General features: G+C 61.2%; 1 protein-coding gene across 1 annotated transcript in view; it reads left to right on the forward strand.

Annotated features, from left to right (window-relative positions):
• The window catches only part of LOC120921855 (protein phosphatase 1 regulatory subunit 16A-like), a 58,771-nt gene that overhangs the window by 14,962 nt on the left and 26,689 nt on the right, over positions 1-17,120 (forward strand). Inside the window, 1 exon segment of the mRNA XM_040334338.1 lies at positions 16,693-16,763. Within this exon segment, the coding sequence (XP_040190272.1) occupies positions 16,693-16,763 (71 nt within the window).

A 17,120-nucleotide genomic window follows, 5' to 3' on the forward strand; every position in this document is an offset into this window, starting at 1 on the left:
GCCGGGGAGCGGTGTGTGTGCCGGGGAGCGGTGTGTGTGCCGGGGAGCGGTGTGTGTGCCGGGGAGCGGTGTCTGTGCCGGGGAACCTGTGTCTGGGCCGGGGAACCTGTGTCTGGGCCGGGGAGCGGTGTCTGTGCCGGGGAACCTGTGTCTGGGCCGGGGAGCGGTGTCTGTGCCGGGGAGCGGTGTGTGTGCCGGGGAGCGGTGTGTGTGCCGGGGAGCGGTGTGTGTGCCGGGGAGCGGTGTGTGTGCCGGGGAGCGGTGTGTGTGCCGGGGAGCGGTGTCTGTGCCGGGGAGCGGTGTCTGTGCCGGGGAACCTGTGTCTGGGCCGGGGAGCGGTGTCTGTGCCGGGGAACCTGTGTCTGGGCCGGGGAGCGGTGTCTGTGCCGGGGAGCGGTGTGTGTGCCGGGGAGCGGTGTCTGTGCCGGGGAACCTGTGTCTGGGCCGGGGAGCGGTGTCTGTGCCGGGGAACCTGTGTCTGGGCCGGGGAGCGGTGTCTGTGCCGGGGAGCGGTGTCTGTGCCGGGGAACCTGTGTCTGGGCCGGGGAGCGGTGTCTGTGCCGGGGAGCGGTGTCTGTGCCGGGGAACCTGTGTCTGGGCCGGGGAGCGGTGTCTGTGCCGGGGAGCGGTGTGTGTGCCGGGGAGCGGTGTCTGTGCCGGGGAACCTGTGTCTGGGCCGGGGAGCGGTGTCTGTGCCGGGGAACCTGTGTCTGGGCCGGGGAACCTGTGTCTGGGCCGGGGGAGCGGTGTGTGTGCCGGGGAACCTGTGTCTGTGCCGGGGAACCTGTGTCTGGGCCGGGGACCGGTGTCTGTGCCGGGGAACCTGTGTCTGGGCCGGGGAGCGGTGTCTGTGCCGGGGAGCGGTGTCTGTGCCGGGGAACCGGTGTCTGGGCCGGGGAGCGGTGTCTGTGCCGGGGAGCGGTGTGTGTGCCGGGGAACCTGTGTCTGGGCCGGGGAGCGGTGTCTGTGCCGGGGAGCGGTGTGTGTGCCGGGGAACCTGTGTCTGGGCCGGGGAGCGGTGTCTGTGCCGGGGAGCGGTGTCTGTGCCGGGGAGCGGTGTGTGTGCCGGGGAACCTGTGTCTGGGCCGGGGAGCGGTGTCTGTGCCGGGGAGCGGTGTCTGTGCCGGGGAACCTGTGTCTGGGCCGGGGAACCTGTGTCTGGGCCGGGGAACCTGTGTCTGGGCCGGGGAACCTGTGTCTGTGCCGGGGAGCGGTGTGTGTGCCGGGGAGCGGTGTGTGTGCCGGGGAGCGGTGTCTGTGCCGGGGAGCGGTGTCTGTGCCGGGGAACCTGTGTCTGGGCCGGGGAGCGGTGTCTGTGCCGGGGAGCGGTGTGTGTGCCGGGGAACCTGTGTCTGGGCCGGGGAGCGGTGTCTGTGCCGGGGAGCGGTGTGTGTGCCGGGGAACCTGTGTCTGGGCCGGGGAGCGGTGTCTGTGCCGGGGAGCGGTGTCTGTGCCGGGGAACCTGTGTCTGGGCCGGGGAGCGGTGTCTGTGCCGGGGAGCGGTGTGTGTGCCGGGGAACCTGTGTCTGGGCCGGGGAGCGGTGTCTGTGCCGGGGAGCGGTGTGTGTGCCGGGGAGCGGTGTCTGTGCCGGGGAACCTGTGTCTGGGCCGGGGAGCGGTGTCTGTGCCGGGGAGCGGTGTGTGTGCCGGGGAACCTGTGTCTGGGCCGGGGAGCGGTGTCTGTGCCGGGGAGCGGTGTGTGTGCCGGGGAGCGGTGTCTGTGCCGGGGAACCTGTGTCTGGGCCGGGGAGCGGTGTCTGTGCCGGGGAACCTGTGTCTGGGCCGGGGAACCTGTGTCTGGGCCGGGGAGCGGTGTCTGTGCCGGGGAACCTGTGTCTGGGCCGGGGAACCTGTGTCTGGGCCGGGGAGCGGTGTGTGTGCCGGGGAACCTGTGTCTGTGCCGGGGAACCTGTGTCTGGGCCGGGGACCGGTGTCTGTGCCGGGGAACCTGTGTCTGGGCCGGGGAGCGGTGTCTGTGCCGGGGAGCGGTGTCTGTGCCGGGGAACCTGTGTCTGGGCCGGGGAGCGGTGTCTGTGCCGGGGAGCGGTGTCTGTGCCGGGGAGCGGTGTCTGTGCCGGGGAGCGGTGTCTGTGCCGGGGAGCGGTGTCTGTGTCTCGGGGAGCGGTGTCTGTGCCGGGGAGCGGTGTGTGTGTCCCGGGGAGCGGTGTCTGTGCCGGGGAGCGGTGTGTGTGTCCCGGGGAGCGGTGTGTGTGTCCCGGGGAGCGGTGTGTGTGCCGGGGAGCGGTGTCTGTGTCCCGGGGAGCGGTGTCTGTGCCGGGGAGCGGTGTGTGTGTCCCGGGGAGCGGTGTGTGTGTCCCGGGGAGCGGTGTGTGTGCCGGGGAGCGGTGTGTGTGCCGGGGAGCGGTGTGTGTGCCGGGGAGCGGTGTGTGTGCCGGGGAGCGGTGTGTGTGCCGGGGACCGGTGTCTGGGCCGGGGACCGGTGTGTGTGCCGGGGAACCGGTGTCTGTGCCGGGGAGCGGTGTCTGTGCCGGGGACCGGTGTCTGTGCCGGGGAGCGGTGTCTGTGCCGGGGAACCTGTGTCTGGGCCGGGGAGCGGTGTCTGTGCCGGGGAACCTGTGTCTGGGCCGGGGAGCGGTGTCTGTGCCGGGGAACCTGTGTCTGGGCCGGGGAACCTGTGTCTGGGCCGGGGAGCGGTGTGTGTGCCGGGGAACCTGTGTCTGGGCCGGGGACCGGTGTCTGTGCCGGGGACCGGTGTCTGTGCCGGGGAACCTGTGTCTGGGCCGGGGAGCGGTGTCTGTGCCGGGGAGCGGTGTCTGTGCCGGGGAACCTGTGTCTGGGCCGGGGAGCGGTGTCTGTGCCGGGGAGCGGTGTCTGTGCCGGGGAGCGGTGTCTGTGCCGGGGAGCGGTGTCTGTGCCGGGGAGCGGTGTCTGTGCCGGGGAGCGGTGTCTGTGTCCCGGGGAGCGGTGTCTGTGCCGGGGAGCGGTGTGTGTGTCCCGGGGAGCGGTGTGTGTGTGTCCCGGGGAGCGGTGTGTGTGCCGGGGAGCGGTGTCTGTGTCCCGGGGAGCGGTGTCTGTGCCGGGGAGCGGTGTCTGTGCCGGGGAGCGGTGTGTGTGTCCCGGGGAGCGGTGTGTGTGTCCCGGGGAGCGGTGTGTGTGCCGGGGAGCGGTGTCTGGGCCGGGGACCGGTGTCTGGGCCGGGGACCGGTGTGTGTGCCGGGGAGCGGTGTCTGTGCCGGAGACCGGTGTCTGTGCCGGGGAGCGGTGTCTGTGCCGGGGAACCTGTGTCTGGGCCGGGGAGCGGTGTCTGTGCCGGGGAGCGGTGTCTGTGCCGGGGAACCTGTGTCTGGGCCGGGGAGCGGTGTGTGTGCCGGGGATCGGTGTCTGTGCCGGGGAGCGGTGTCTGGGCCGGGGAGCGGTGTGTGTGCCGGGGAACCTGTGTCTGTGCCGGGGAGCGGTGTCTGTGCCGGGGAGCGGTGTGTGTGCCGGGGAGCGGTGTGTGTGCCGGGGAGCGGTGTCTGTGCCGGGGAGCGGTGTGTGTGCCGGGGAGCGGTGTGTGTGCCGGGGACCGGTGTCTGGGCCGGGGACCGGTGTGTGTGCCGGGGAACCGGTGTCTGTGCCGGGGAGCGGTGTCTGTGCCGGGGACCGGTGTCTGTGCCGGGGAGCGGTGTCTGTGCCGGGGAACCTGTGTCTGTGCCGGGGAGCGGTGTCTGTGCCGGGGAGCGGTGTCTGTGCCGGGGAACCTGTGTCTGTGCCGGGGACCGGTGTCTGTGCCGGGGAGCGGTGTCTGTGCCGGGGAGCGGTGTCTGTGTCGGGGAGCGGTGTGTGTCCCGGGGAGCGGTGTCTGTGTCCCGGGGAGCGGTGTGTGTGCCGGGGAACCTGTGTCTGTGCCGGGGACCGGTGTGATGGTCCCATGCTTGTCTCCAGCCGGTATCGGCTTCCCATCCTCTTCTGTATACAAGGAGGGAGTCTCCCTTCGTTTGATCTGATTTCCTGTCCACATGTCTGTCCGTGTGCCCCCCTCCCCTCCCCCCCCGGGCCCCGAGGAGCGTGACCCCATTCATGGACATGCTGTGCTGGTGCCATATACCAGAGCGCAGTACAGGAATGTCTCTGGTGCCAGGCGGTGTCGGGGTGAAGGCTGGACGCGGTTCTCCAGATAAATGCCGGTTTCTGGGAATAATTACAGAGGACGGGCGTATATATATATATCAACACAGGCGGGGGAGGGTAATTATACTGGAGACGCCAAGGAGGTCCGCCCACCTCCATGCCAACTGCGCTACAGCTCACCGCGGTGACATCCACCCAATCCATGTACTGACAACTATTAGAACCACCTCTCACCAACACCATACAAAATATCGGATCAGAGCGTTGCGTCGGTGACCCCGCGGCCGGGGCATTGCGTCGTTCCATACCTTATTTCACATCCAGTGACGTCTTCCCTGGATCTCTGTGCTTCTCTATGTAATGCAGGCAGATCATGGCTGGTGGGAGGGGCCGGCAGGGGGCGGTACATAGCTTCCTGGAAACGGCACAGCCCCCTGCCTCAGTACTCCTCTCCAGAGCCCCCAGTCCTGATGCAAGCAGTGGGAGGAGTTATGCAAATGTCACACTGCCTTGATGGGTGAGTTTTCATGAACTCGCCGATACCGAATACCGATACTTCTTTTCATGTCATGTGACCGTTTTGGTAAATAAAAAAAAAAGAAGCCTTTCTTGGGTTCCAGGAAAAGGGGCGGGACCGCTGCACCAAGTCGATGGTTCAAAAGTTGGGAGGTTCACTAGTGACAGTATTCTGTGTTCACACATTTTACTTACCCGAGGAGTACTGCTCTGCTCTCCGCCTCCTCTCCGCCTCCTCTCCGCCCCGCTCTCAGCCTTCGCTCCGCCTCCTCTCCGCCTCCTCTCCGCCCCGCTCTCAGCCTCCGCTCCGCCCCGCTCTCAGCCTCCTCTCCGCCCCGCTCTCAGCCTCCTCTCCGCCCTGCTCTCGGCCTCCTCTCCGCCCCGCTCTCGGCCTCCTCTCCGCCCCGCTCTCGGCCTCCTCTCCGCCCCTCTCTCAGCCTCCTCTCCGCCCCTCTCTCAGCCTCCTCTCCGCCCCTCTCACAGCCTCCCCTCCGCCCCCCTCTCAGCCTCCTCTCCGCCCCTCTCTCAGCCTCCTCTCCGCCCCTCTCTCAGCCTCCTCTCCGCCCCTCTCTCAGCCTCCTCTCCGCCCCTCTCTCAGCGTCCTCTCCGCCCCTCTCTCTCAGCCTCCTCTCCGCCCCTCTCTCTCAGCCTCCTCTCCGCCCCTCTCTCTCAGCCTCCTCTCCGCCCCTCTCTCTCAGCCTCCTCTCCGCCCCTCTCTCTCAGCCTCCTCTCCGCCCCTCTCTCAGCCTCCTCTCCGCCCCTCTCTCAGCCTCCTCTCCGCCTCCTCTCCGCCCCTCTCTCAGCCTCCTCTCCGCCCCTCTCTCAGCCTCCTCTCCGCCCCTCTCTCAGCCTCCTCTCCGCCCCTCTCTCAGCCTCCTCTCCGCCCCTCTCACAGCCTCCTCTCCGCCCCTCTCTCAGCCTCCTCTCCGCCCCTCTCTCTCACCCTCCTCTCCGCCCCTCTCTCTCAGCCTCCTCTCCGCCCCTCTCTCTCAGCCTCCTCTCCGCCCCTCTCTCTCAGCCTCCTCTCCGCCCCTCTCTCTCAGCCTCCTCTCCGCCCCTCTCTCAGCCTCCTCTCCGCCCCTCTCTCAGCCTCCTCTCCGCCTCCTCTCCGCCCCTCTCTCAGCCTCCTCTCCGCCTCCTCTCCGCCCCTCTCTCAGCCTCCTCTCCGCCTCCTCTCCGCCCCGCTCTCAGCCTCCGCTCCGCCCCGCTCTCAGCCTCCTCTCCGCCCCGCTCTCAGCCTCCTCTCCGCCCCGCTCTCGGCCTCCTCTCCGCCCCGCTCTCGGCCTCCTCTCCGCCCCTCTCTCAGCCTCCTCTCCGCCCCTCTCTCAGCCTCCTCTCCGCCCCTCTCTCAGCCTCCTCTCCGCCCCTCTCTCAGCCTCCTCTCCGCCCCTCTCTCAGCCTCCTCTCCGCCCCTCTCTCAGCCTCCTCTCCGCCCCTCTCTCAGCCTCCTCTCCGCCCCTCTCTCAGCGTCCTCTCCGCCCCTCTCTCTCAGCCTCCTCTCCGCCCCTCTCTCTCAGCCTCCTCTCCGCCCCTCTCTCTCAGCCTCCTCTCCGCCCCTCTCTCTCAGCCTCCTCTCCGCCCCTCTCTCTCAGCCTCCTCTCCGCCCCTCTCTCCGCCTCCTCTCCGCCCCTCTCTCAGCCTCCTCTCCGCCTCCTCTCCGCCCCTCTCTCAGCCTCCTCTCCGCCCCTCTCTCAGCCTCCTCTCCGCCCCTCTCTCAGCCTCCTCTCCGCCCCTCTCTCAGCCTCCTCTCCGCCCCTCTCACAGCCTCCTCTCCGCCCCTCTCTCAGCCTCCTCTCCGCCCCTCTCTCTCAGCCTCCTCTCCGCCCCTCTCTCTCAGCCTCCTCTCCGCCCCTCTCTCTCAGCCTCCTCTCCGCCCCTCTCTCTCAGCCTCCTCTCCGCCCCTCTCTCTCAGCCTCCTCTCCGCCCCTCTCTCTCAGCCTCCTCTCCGCCCCTCTCTCAGCCTCCTCTCCGCCCCTCTCCGCCCCTCTCTCAGCCTCCTCTCCGCCCCTCTCACGGCCCGCACTCGGCGACCTCTTCGCCTCCTCTCAGCCTCCTCTCTGCCCCTCTCACAGCCCGCACTCAGCGACCTCTCCTCCTCCTCCTCCTCCTCCTCCTCCTCCTCCTCTCTCTCAGCCTCCTCTCCGCCCCTCTCTCAGCCTCCTCTCCGCCCCGCTCTCAGCCTCCTCTCCGCCCCGCTCTCAGCCTCCTCTCCGCCCCGCTCTCAGCCTCCTCTCCGCCCCGCTCTCCGCCTCCTCTCCGCCCCGCTCTCAGCCCACAGCCTGCACTCAGCGACCTCTCAGCCGCTCTCCGTCCCTCTCACAGCCCACACTCAGCAACCTCTCGGCCCACTCTCCGCCCGCACTTAGCGACCTCTCCACTTCCTCTCGGACCACTCTCCGCCCCTCTCACAGCCCACACTCAGCGACCTTTTAGCCGCTCTCCGCCTACTCTCCGCCCCTCTCACAGCCCACACTCAGCGACCTCTCAGCCGCTCTCCACCCACTCTCCGCCCCTCTCACAGCCCACACTCAGCGACCTCTCAGCCGCTCTCCACCCACTCTCCGTCCCTCTCACAGCCCACACTCGGCAACCTCTCGGCCCACTCTCCGCCCGCACTCAGCGACCTCTCCGTCCTCATCTCAGCCCACTCTCCGCCCCTCTCACAGCCCACACTCAGCGACCTCTCAGCCGCTCTCAGCCCACTCTCCGCCCGTCCTCGGCGACCTCTCCGCCTCCTCTCAGCCTCAAGAAAATCGGGTCAGGCATCGGGAGCATTTGCGCGAGTACAAGTACTCACGCAAATGCTCAGTATCGGTCCCGATACCAATACTAGTATCGTTATCGGGACAACCCTAGTATTGGGGATGTTGTTGGAATGGTATTGGGAATGGTGTTGAGGATGTTGTTGGGGATGGTGATAGTGTGTGTTGAGGTGGTGGGGTTGGTGTTGGGGACGGTGATAGTGTTTGGTGATATTGGTGTTGCACGTGATAGTGTTTGGTGAGGTGATGGGGTTGGTGTTGGGAATGATGTTGGTGTTGGGGACAGTGATAGTGTTTGGTGAGGATGGTGATAGTGTTTGGTAAGGTGATGGGGTTGGTGTTGAGAATAATGTTGGTGAGGTTGGTGTTGGGGACAGTGGTAGTGTTTGGTGAGTTTGGTGTAGGTGTTGGACGGTGATAGTGTTTGGTGAGGTGATGGGGTTGGCTTTGGGAATGATGTTGGTCTTGGGGACGGTGATAGTGTTTGATGGGGTTGGTGATGGGATTGGTGTTGGGGATGATGTTGGTGAGGTGTTGGGGATGATGTTGGTGAGGTGATGGGATTGGTGTTGGGGATGATGTTGGGATTGGTGTTGGGGATGATGTTGGTGAGGTGTTGGGATTGGTGTTGGGGATGATGTTGGTGAGGTGTTGGGATTGGTTTTGGGGATGATGTTGGTGAGGTGTTGGGGATGATGTTGGTGAGGTGGTGGGGTTGGTGTTGGGGATGGTGGGGGGTTGGTTTTGGGGATGATGTTGGTGAGGTGTTGGGATTGGTGTTGGATAATGTTGGTGGGGTGTTGGGGTTGGTGTTGGATAATGTTGGCGAGGTGTTGGGATTGGTGTTGGGAATGATGTTGGGGATGGTGGGGTTTTGGGGTTGGTTTTGGGGATGATGTTGGTGAGGTGTTGGGATTGGTGTTGGATAATGTTGGTGAGGTGAGTGAGTAACTTGTATAGCGCAGCAAATGGGAACTTAATCACCTCAAGGCGCTTGGCATCAAGCGTCGTACCGGTCTTTAGTTTTTTCCTAAATGCCCGATGGTTTTCCTCTGGGTGGTGGCGGGGTTGGTGTTGGGGATGGTGGGGTGTTGGGATTGGTGTTGGATAATGTTGGTGAGGTGTTGGGATTGGTGTTGGGGATGATGTTGGTGAGGTGGTGGGGTTGGTGTTGAGGATGGTGGGGTGTTGGGGTAGGTTTTGGGGATGGTGTTGAATAATGTTGGTGGGGTGTTGGGATTGGTGTTGGATAATGTTGGGATTGGTGTTGGATGATGTTGGTGGTGGGGTTGGTGAGGTGTTTGGATTGGTGTTGGATAATGTTGGATAATGTTGGTGAGGTGTTGGGGTTGGTGTTGGATAATGTTGGTGTTGGGGTTGGTGTTGGTGAGGTGTTGGGGATGATGTTGGTGAGGTGTTGGGGATGATGTTGGTGAGGTGTTGGGGTTGGTGTTGGGGATGATGCTGGTGAGGTGTTGGGATTGGTGTTGGGGATGATGTTGGGGTTGGTGTTGGGGATGATGTTGGTGAGGTGTTGGGGTTGGTTTTGGGGATGATGTTGGGATTGGTGTTGTATGATGTTGGTGGTGGGGTTGGTGAGGTGTTTGGATTGGTGTTGGGGATGATGTTGGTGAGGTGTTGGGAATGATGTTGGTGAGGTGTTGGGGTTGGTTTTGGGGATGATGTTGGGATTGGTGTTGGATGATGTTGGTGGTGGGGTTGGTGAGGTGTTTGGATTGGTGTTGGGGATGATGTTGGTGAGGTGTTGGGGTTGGTTTTGGGGATGATGTTGGGATTGGTGTTGGATGATGTTGGTGGTGGGGTTGGTGAGGTGTTTGGATTGGTGTTGGGGATGATGTTGGTGAGGTGTTGGGGATGATGCTGGTGAGGTGTTGGGGTTGGTTTTGGGGATGATGTTGGGATTGGTGTTGGATGATGTTGGTGGTGGGGTTGGTGAGGTGTTTGGATTGGTGTTGGGGATGATGTTGGGGTTGGTTTTGGGGATGATGTTGGGATTGGTGTTGGATGATGTTGGGGTTGGTGAGGTGTTTGGATTGGTGTTGGGGATGATGTTGGTGAGGTGGTGGGGTTGGTGGTGGGGTGTTGGGATTGGTGTTGGATAATGTTGGGATTGGTGTTGGATGATGTTGGTGGTGGGGTTGGTGAGGTGTTTGGATTGGTGTTGGATAATGTTGGTGAGGTGTTGGGATTGGTGTTGGATAATGTTGGTGGTGGGGTTGGTGTTGGGGTTGGTGAGGTGTTGGGGATGATGTTGGTGAGGTGTTGGGGATGATGTTGGTGAGGTGTTGGGGTTGGTGTTGGGGATGATGCTGGTGAGGTGTTGGGATTGGTGTTGGGGATGATGTTGGGGTTGGTGTTGGTGAGGTGTTGGGGTTGGTGTTGGGGATGATGTTGGGATTGGTGTTGTATGATGTTGGTGGTGGGGTTGGTGAGGTGTTTGGATTGGTGTTTGGATTGGTGTTGGGGATGATGTTGGGGATGATGTTGGTGAGGTGTTGGGGATGATGTTGGTGAGGTGTTGGGGTTGGTTTTGGGGATGATGTTGGGATTGGTGTTGGATGATGTTGGTGGTGGGGTTGGTGAGGTGTTTGGATTGGTGTTGGGGATGATGTTGGTGAGGTGTTGGGGTTGGTTTTGGGGATGATGTTGGGATTGGTGTTGGAGGATGTTGGTGGTGGGGTTGGTGAGGTGTTTGGATTGGTGTTGGGGATGATGCTGGTGAGGTGTTGGGGTTGGTTTTGGGGATGATGTTGGGATTGGTGTTGGATGATGTTGGTGGTGGGGTTGGTGAGGTGTTTGGATTGGTGTTGGGGATGATGTTGGGGTTGGTGTTAGGGATGATGTTGGGGTTGGTTTTGGGGATGATGTTGGGATTGGTGTTGGATGATGTTGGGGTTGGTGAGGTGTTTGGATTGGTGTTGGGGATGATGTTGGTGAGGTGTTGGGGTTGGTTTTGGGGATAATGTTGGGATTGGTGTTGGATGATGTTGGTGGTGGGGTTGGTGAGGTGTTTGGATTGGTGTTAGGGATGATGTTGGTGAGGTGTTGGGGTTGGTTTTGGGGATGATGTTGGGATTGGTGTTGGATGATGTTGGTGGTGGGGTTGGTGAGGTGTTTGGATTGGTGTTGGGGATGATGTTGGTGAGGTGTTGGGGTTGGTTTTGGGGATGATGTTGGGATTGGTGTTGGATGATGTTGGTGGTGGGGTTGGTGAGGTGTTTGGATTGGTGTTGGGGATGATGTTGGTGAGGTGTTGGGGTTGGTTTTGGGGATGATGTTGGGATTGGTGTTGGATGATGTTGGTGGTGGGGTTGGTGAGGTGTTTGGATTGGTGTTGGGGATGATGTTGGTGAGGTGTTGGGGTTGGTTTTGGGGATGATGTTGGGATTGGTGTTGGATAATGTTGGTGAGGTTGGTGTTGGGATGGCATTGGAGAGGTGCTGGTGAGCTTTGTTCTCTCTGTAGGTCATGGTCGGTCATGTGATCTGTCCTACTACCCACAATCCTCCTCCCTCCGGTCATCTGTAGGAGGATCTGATGAACAATAATCATCTCTGGGGTGAGGAGTCGCCCAGTACAACATTTGTCTCTGCAACAGTGACTTGGTGATGGTATCCCACATTGGAGTAGGAAGGTAGGAGAATGAGGTGTATGGAGGTTGGATGAGGAGGGTCAGGTGTATGGAGGTTGAATTAGTTGGGGAGGGAGGAGAGTCGGGTGTATGGAGGTTGGAAGGTTGGATTAGTAGGGGTTTGCCCTCTCGGTGTATCTCTCTAGGGAGGGTTTGCACTCTCGGTGTGTCTGTCTAGGGAAGGTTTGCCCTCTTGGTGTGTCTCTCTAGGGAGGGTTTGCACTCTCGGTGTGTCTGTCTAGGGAGGGTTTGCCCTCTCGGTGTGTCTCTCTAGGGAGCGTTTGCCCTCTGTGTGTCTCTCTCGGGAGGGTTTGCCCTCTCGGTGTGTCTCTCTAGGGAAGGTTTGCCCTCTCGGTGTGTCTCTCTAGGGAAGGTTTGCCCTCTCGGTGTGTCTCTCTAGGGAAGGTTTGCCCTCTCGGTGTGTCTCTCTAGGGAGGGTTTGCCCTCTCGGTGTGTCTCTCTAGGGAGGGTTTGCCCTCTCGGTGTATCTCTCTAGGGAGGGTTTGCCCTCTCGGTGTGTCTCTCTAGGGAAGGTTTGCCCTCTCGGTGTGTCTCTCTAGGGAAGGTTTGCCCTCTCGGTGTGTCTCTCTAGGGAAGGTTTGCCCTCTTGGTGTATCTCTCTAGGGAGGGTTTGCCCTCTCGGTGTGTCTCTCTAGGGAGGGTTTGCCCTCTCGGTGTGTGTGTCTCTCTCTTTCTCGGGTTTGCCCTCTCTGTGTGTGTGTGTGTGTGTGTCTCTCTCTCTCTCTCTCTCTCTCTCGCCCTCTCTGTGTGTCTCTCTCTCTCGGGTTTGCCCTCTCTGTGTGTGTGTCTCTCTCGGGTTTGCCCTCTCTGTGTGTCTCTCTAGGGAAGGTTTGCCCTCTCTGTGTGTCTCTCTAGGGAAGGTTTGCCCTCTCGGTGTGTCTCTCTAGGGAGGGTTTGCCCTCTCGGTGTGTCTCTCTAGGGAGGGTTTGCCCTCTCGGTGTGTCTCTCTAGGGAGGGTTTGCCCTCTCGGTGTGTCTCTCTAGGGAGGGTTTGCCCTCTCGGTGTGTCTCTCTAGGGAGGGTTTGCCCTCTCGGTGTGTCTGCCCTCTCGGTGTGTCTCTCTAGGGAGGGTTTGCCCTCTCGGTGTGTGTGTCTCTCTCTCTCTCTCGGGTTTGCCCTCTCGGTGTGTCTCTCTAGGGAGGGTTTGCCCTCTCGGTGTGTCTCTCTAGGGAAGGTTTGCCCTCTCGGTGTGTCTCTCTAGGGAGGGTTTGCCCTCTCGGTGTGTGTGTCTCTCTCTCTCTCTCGGGTTTGCCCTCTGTGTGTGTTTCTCTCTCTCTCTCTCTCTCTCAGGTTTTCCCTCTCTGTGTGTCTCTCTAGGGAGGGTTTGCCCTCTCGGTGTGTGTGTCTCTCTCTCTCTCTCTCTCGGGTTTGCCCTCTCTGTGTGTCTCTCTAGGGAGGGTTTGCCCTCTCGGTGTGTGTGTGTCTCTCTCTCTCTCGGGTTTGCCCTCTCTGTGTGTCTCTCTAGGGAGGGTTTGCCCTCTCGGTGTGTGTGTCTCTCTCTCTCTCTCGGGTTTGCCCTCTCTGTGTGTCTTTCTAGGGAGGTTTTGCCCTCTCGGTGTGTCTCTCTCTCTCTCTCTCTCTCTCTCTCTCTCTCTCTCTCTCGGGTTTGCCCTCTCTGTGTGTGTGTGTGTGTCTCTCTCTCTCTCTCTCGGGTTTGCCCTCTCTGTGTGTGTGTGTGTGTGTGTGTGTGTGTGTCTCTCTCTCTCTCTCTCGGGTTTGCCCTCTCTGTGTGTGTCTCTCTCTCTCTCTCGGGTTTGCCCTCTCTGTGTGTGTGTCTCTCTCTGTCTCTCTCGGGTTTGCCCTCTCTGTGTGTGTCTCTCTTGGGTTTGCCCTCTCGGTGTGTCTCTCTCTCTCTCTCTCTCTCTCTCTCGGGTTTTCCCTCTCTGTGTCTCTCTAGGGAGGGTTTGCCCTCTGTGTGTCTCTCTAGGGAGGGTTTGCCCTCTCGGTTTGTGTCTCTCTCTCTCTGTCTCTCTCTCTCTCTCTCTCCTCTCGGGTTTGCCCTCTCGGTGTGTGTCTCTCTCTCTGTCTCTGTCTCTCTCTCTCTCTCTCTCTCCTCTCGGGTTTTCCCTCTCTGTGTGTGACTGTCTCTCTCTCTCTCTCTCTCTCTCTCGGGTTTGCCCTCTGTGTGTCTCTCTAGGGAGGGTTTGCCCTCTCGGTGTGTGTCTCTCTCTCTCTCTCTCTCTCTCTCTCTCTCTCTCTCTCTGTCTCTGTCTCTGTCTCTGTCTCTCTCTCTCTCTGTCTCTCTCTCTCTCTCTCTCTCTCTCTCTCTCTCTCTCTCTCCTCTCGGGTTTTCCCTCTCTGTGTGTGACTGTCTCTCTCTCTCTCTCTCTCGGGTTTTCCCTCTCTGTGTCTCTCTAGGGAGGGTTTGCCCTCTGTGTGTCTCTCTAGGGAGGGTTTGCCCTCTCGGTGTGTGTCTCTCTCTCTGTCTCTCTCTCTCTCTCTCTCTCTCTCTCTCTCTCCTCTCGGGTTTTCCCTCTCTGTGTGTGACTGTGTCTCTCTCTCTCTCTCTCTCTCTCTCTCTCTCTCTCTCTCTCAGGTTTGCCCTCTGTGTGTCTCTCTAGGGAGGGTTTGCCCTCTCGGTGTGTGTCTCTCTCTCTGTCTCTGTCTCTCTCTCTCTCTCTGTCTCTCTCTCTCTCTCTCTCTCTCTCTCTCTCTCTCTCTCTCTCTCTCTCTCTCTCTCTCTCTCAGGTTTGCCCTCTGTGTGTCTCTCTAGGGAGGGTTTGCCCTCTCGGTGTGTGTCTCTCTCTCTGTCTCTCTCTCTGTCTCTCTCTCTCTCTCTCTCTCTCTCTCTCTCTCTCTCTCTCTCTCTCTCTCTCTCAGGTTTGCCCTCTGTGTGTCTCTCTAGGGAGGGTTTGCCCTCTCGGTGTGTCTCTCTCTCTCTCTCTCTCTCTCTCTCTCTCTCTCTCTCTCTCTCTCTCTCTCCTCTCGGGTTTTCCCTCTCTGTGTGTGTCTCTCTAGGGGGGGGGGGGATTTTGTCTCCTCGGTCTCTCTGTCACTGGTTGTCTCTCTCGGTCATCTACACCTATATGGACCCTCCCCCGTTCCCCCATGGCTGGCCTGACTCGGGACAATTTTGTGGGATTTAAATAAAGTTTAAAAAAAGTAAACACTACTTTAACAAGGCATTGCTCTGCAGGTGGGGGGTAGTGAGCAGGCGCCGGTGATCTGCCGATATGGCTCCGGCTAACGTGAAAGTTCCTGCGCAGGCGCAATCTGATCTGCCGATATGGTTCCGGCTAACGAGAAAGTTCCTTTAAGGACTGCGCAGGCGCAATCCTTAACGAAGGAAATCTCCGAACCTCGGCCATCCAGGGCGACGTGGATTTTGAGGAAAGTGGCCAGTGGCTCGGAAGGCTCGCTCCGCTCGCTCGGCCTCCTGGCTCTTTTTTTTACCATCCTCCTATCCACGGGGATGTTAAGGAAAGAGCCTGGATGCCGGCCGAGGTTCGGAGATTTCCGTCGGCAAGGATTGCGCCTGCGCAGTCCTTACAGGAACTTTCTAGTTAGGGGAACCTTAACGACAAGTCACCGGCAGTCTCATGGTGGATGGAGAATCTCCTGTGTGTATGGAGACCTCATAGAGTGTTGTGTTCTCCGGGGGCCCCTGGACCCACACTGACCATACAGGGGCCCCTGGACCCACACTGACCATACAGGGGCCCCTGGACCCACACTGACCATACAGGGGCCCCTGGACCCACACTGACCATACAGGGGCCCCTGGACCCACACTGACCATACAGGGGCCCCTGGACCCACACTGACCATACAGGGGCCCCTGGACCCACACTGACCATACAGGGGCCCATTTCTAGGAAGATCCAGAGGAAGGTGGATGAGTTTGTTCTTTGAGGGGCGCGCTCGGTTCTTTCCTGGTGTTGGGATTTGCTGGGAGTTGTAGTCCTCCAGTGATCTGCCAGCAGGGCTGGGCACAGGAATTCTGGCATTCTTGGCGCTGGCTCTTGGGGAGGGGGGGGGGAGGGGTGATATCCTGCCCGCTCAGGTTGTGCAGACTTTGTATTGACTCAGGAAATGTGCCGCTTCCTCCTCTGCTCAGGGAAATCCTTAACCCCTGCCATGCCATCCGCCCACTCCCATCCCATCCTATCCACCCCTCGGGATATACGTACAGGTTGGAGCATTGTTCTGGGGGCCCGCAGGTTGTGGGGGACCCATTGCTGAGCATGAGAGGGATGTGTGAAGGGAGTTGGGGGGTCCCTGTTGTTGCTGGAGGCCTGTAAGTTTACACTTCAAGGTGGAGCACCGAGGGGCCCCAGAATGGCACCCCCACATTCAGTGGTGTGCCTTGTAGGGCACCATTCTCCCTCTGGACCCCATTCTTGCCCCCATTATTGAGAGGGGCCAGCGGTGTGTTGGGGGTTAAAGGCGTCTCTGGGACGGATATTTACTAAACAGACGTGCCGTCCGGAGCCAAACCAAACATCGGCTCAGTACACGGCACACCCAACCCGAGTGTCCCGGACACATCCCCCGTACCCCCCTCCACATGTCCACCCAACCCTGGGGGGGTCCCGGACACATCCCCCGTACCCCCCTCCACGTGTCCCGGACACATCCCCCGTACCCCCCTCCACATGTCCCGGACACATCCCCCGTACCCCCCTCCACATGTCCACCCAACCCTGGGGGGGGTCCCGGACACATCCCCCGTACCCCCTCCACCTGTCCCGGACACATCCCCCATACCCCCCTCCACGTGTCCCGGACACATCCCCCGTACCCCCCTCCACATGTCCACCCAACCCTGGGGGGGTCCCGGACACATCCCCCGTACCCCCTCCACCTGTCCCGGACACATCCCCCGTACCCCCCTCCACATGTCCCGGACACATCCCCCGTACCCCCCTCCACATGTCCACCCAACCCGGAGTGTCCTGGACACATCCCCCGTACCCCCCTCCATATGTCCCGGACACATACCCCCCTCCACATGTCCACCCAACCCGGAGTGTCCCAGGTACATCCCCCTGTACCCCCTCCATATGTCCCAGATATATCCCCCTGTACCCCCCTCCACATGTCCTGGATGCATCCCCCGTACCCCCCTCCACATGTCCACCCAACCCGGAGTGACCCGGACACATCCCCCTACCCCCCTCCATATGTCCTGGATACATCCCCCGTACCCCCCTCCACATGTCCCAGATGCATCCCCCTGTACCCCCCTCCATATGTCCCGGATACATCCCCCTGTACCCCCCTCCACATGTCCTGGATACACCCCCCCCCCTGTACCCCCCTCCATATGTCCCGGATACATCCCCCTGTACCCCCCTCCATATGTCCTGGATAAATCGGAGGGCACGGGGCCCCATCTCCCCCACCCCCTCCATATGTCCCGGATACATCGGGGGGGCCCTATGTCGCCTCCATATGTCCCGGATACATTGAGGGCCCTCCACACTTCCCTCCACTGACAGCGCCCCCCCCCCCCCCCATGGTGTGAGTCAGAAGCACGTAGACAGTGTGGTTGTTGATAGTCCTCAGCTCTGGATCAGTGATGGGAGGAGTCCTGACTCTTCACTGGCAGCATGCTTGTTCCAGGCCAGAGACCCGCCAATAGAAGCCTAGCGGTGTATGATGTGCGGGGGAGATCTGTGCGCCCTCTATACAGCCTGACCTCTGACCCTGCTCGCTCTTCTTCTTGTAGTTCGTCAGATGCTGGAGAGCGGATTCAGCGCCAACCTGTACAACGAGGACGGCCTGACAGCGCTTCATCAGGTAGGTGACCCCAGGGGGGGGGGCATCAGAGGCTGTGGTGGTTGGCAGGGGGGACTAGATTTGTGGGCGGAGGGGCTTTCTGTGGTGGCGGGGCGGAGGGCACTTGGGTTGTAGGCTGGGATGGTGGGGCGGAAGGGCGGTCTGTGGATGCAGAGCGGCTGTGGTTGCGTGGGGGCTTTCTGTGGTGGCGGGGCGGAGGGCACTTGGGTTGTAGGCTGGGGCGGAAGGGCGGTCTGTGGATGCAGAGCGGCTGTGGTTGCGTGGGGGCTTTCTGTGGTGGCGGGGCGGAGGGCACTTGGGTTGTAGGCTGGGGCGGAAGGGCGGTCTGTGGATGCAGAGCGGCTGTGGTTGCGTGGG

Source organism: Rana temporaria (assembly GCF_905171775.1).
Source record: "Rana temporaria chromosome 5 unlocalized genomic scaffold, aRanTem1.1 chr5w, whole genome shotgun sequence".
NCBI classification, from domain to species: domain Eukaryota; kingdom Metazoa; phylum Chordata; class Amphibia; order Anura; family Ranidae; genus Rana; species Rana temporaria.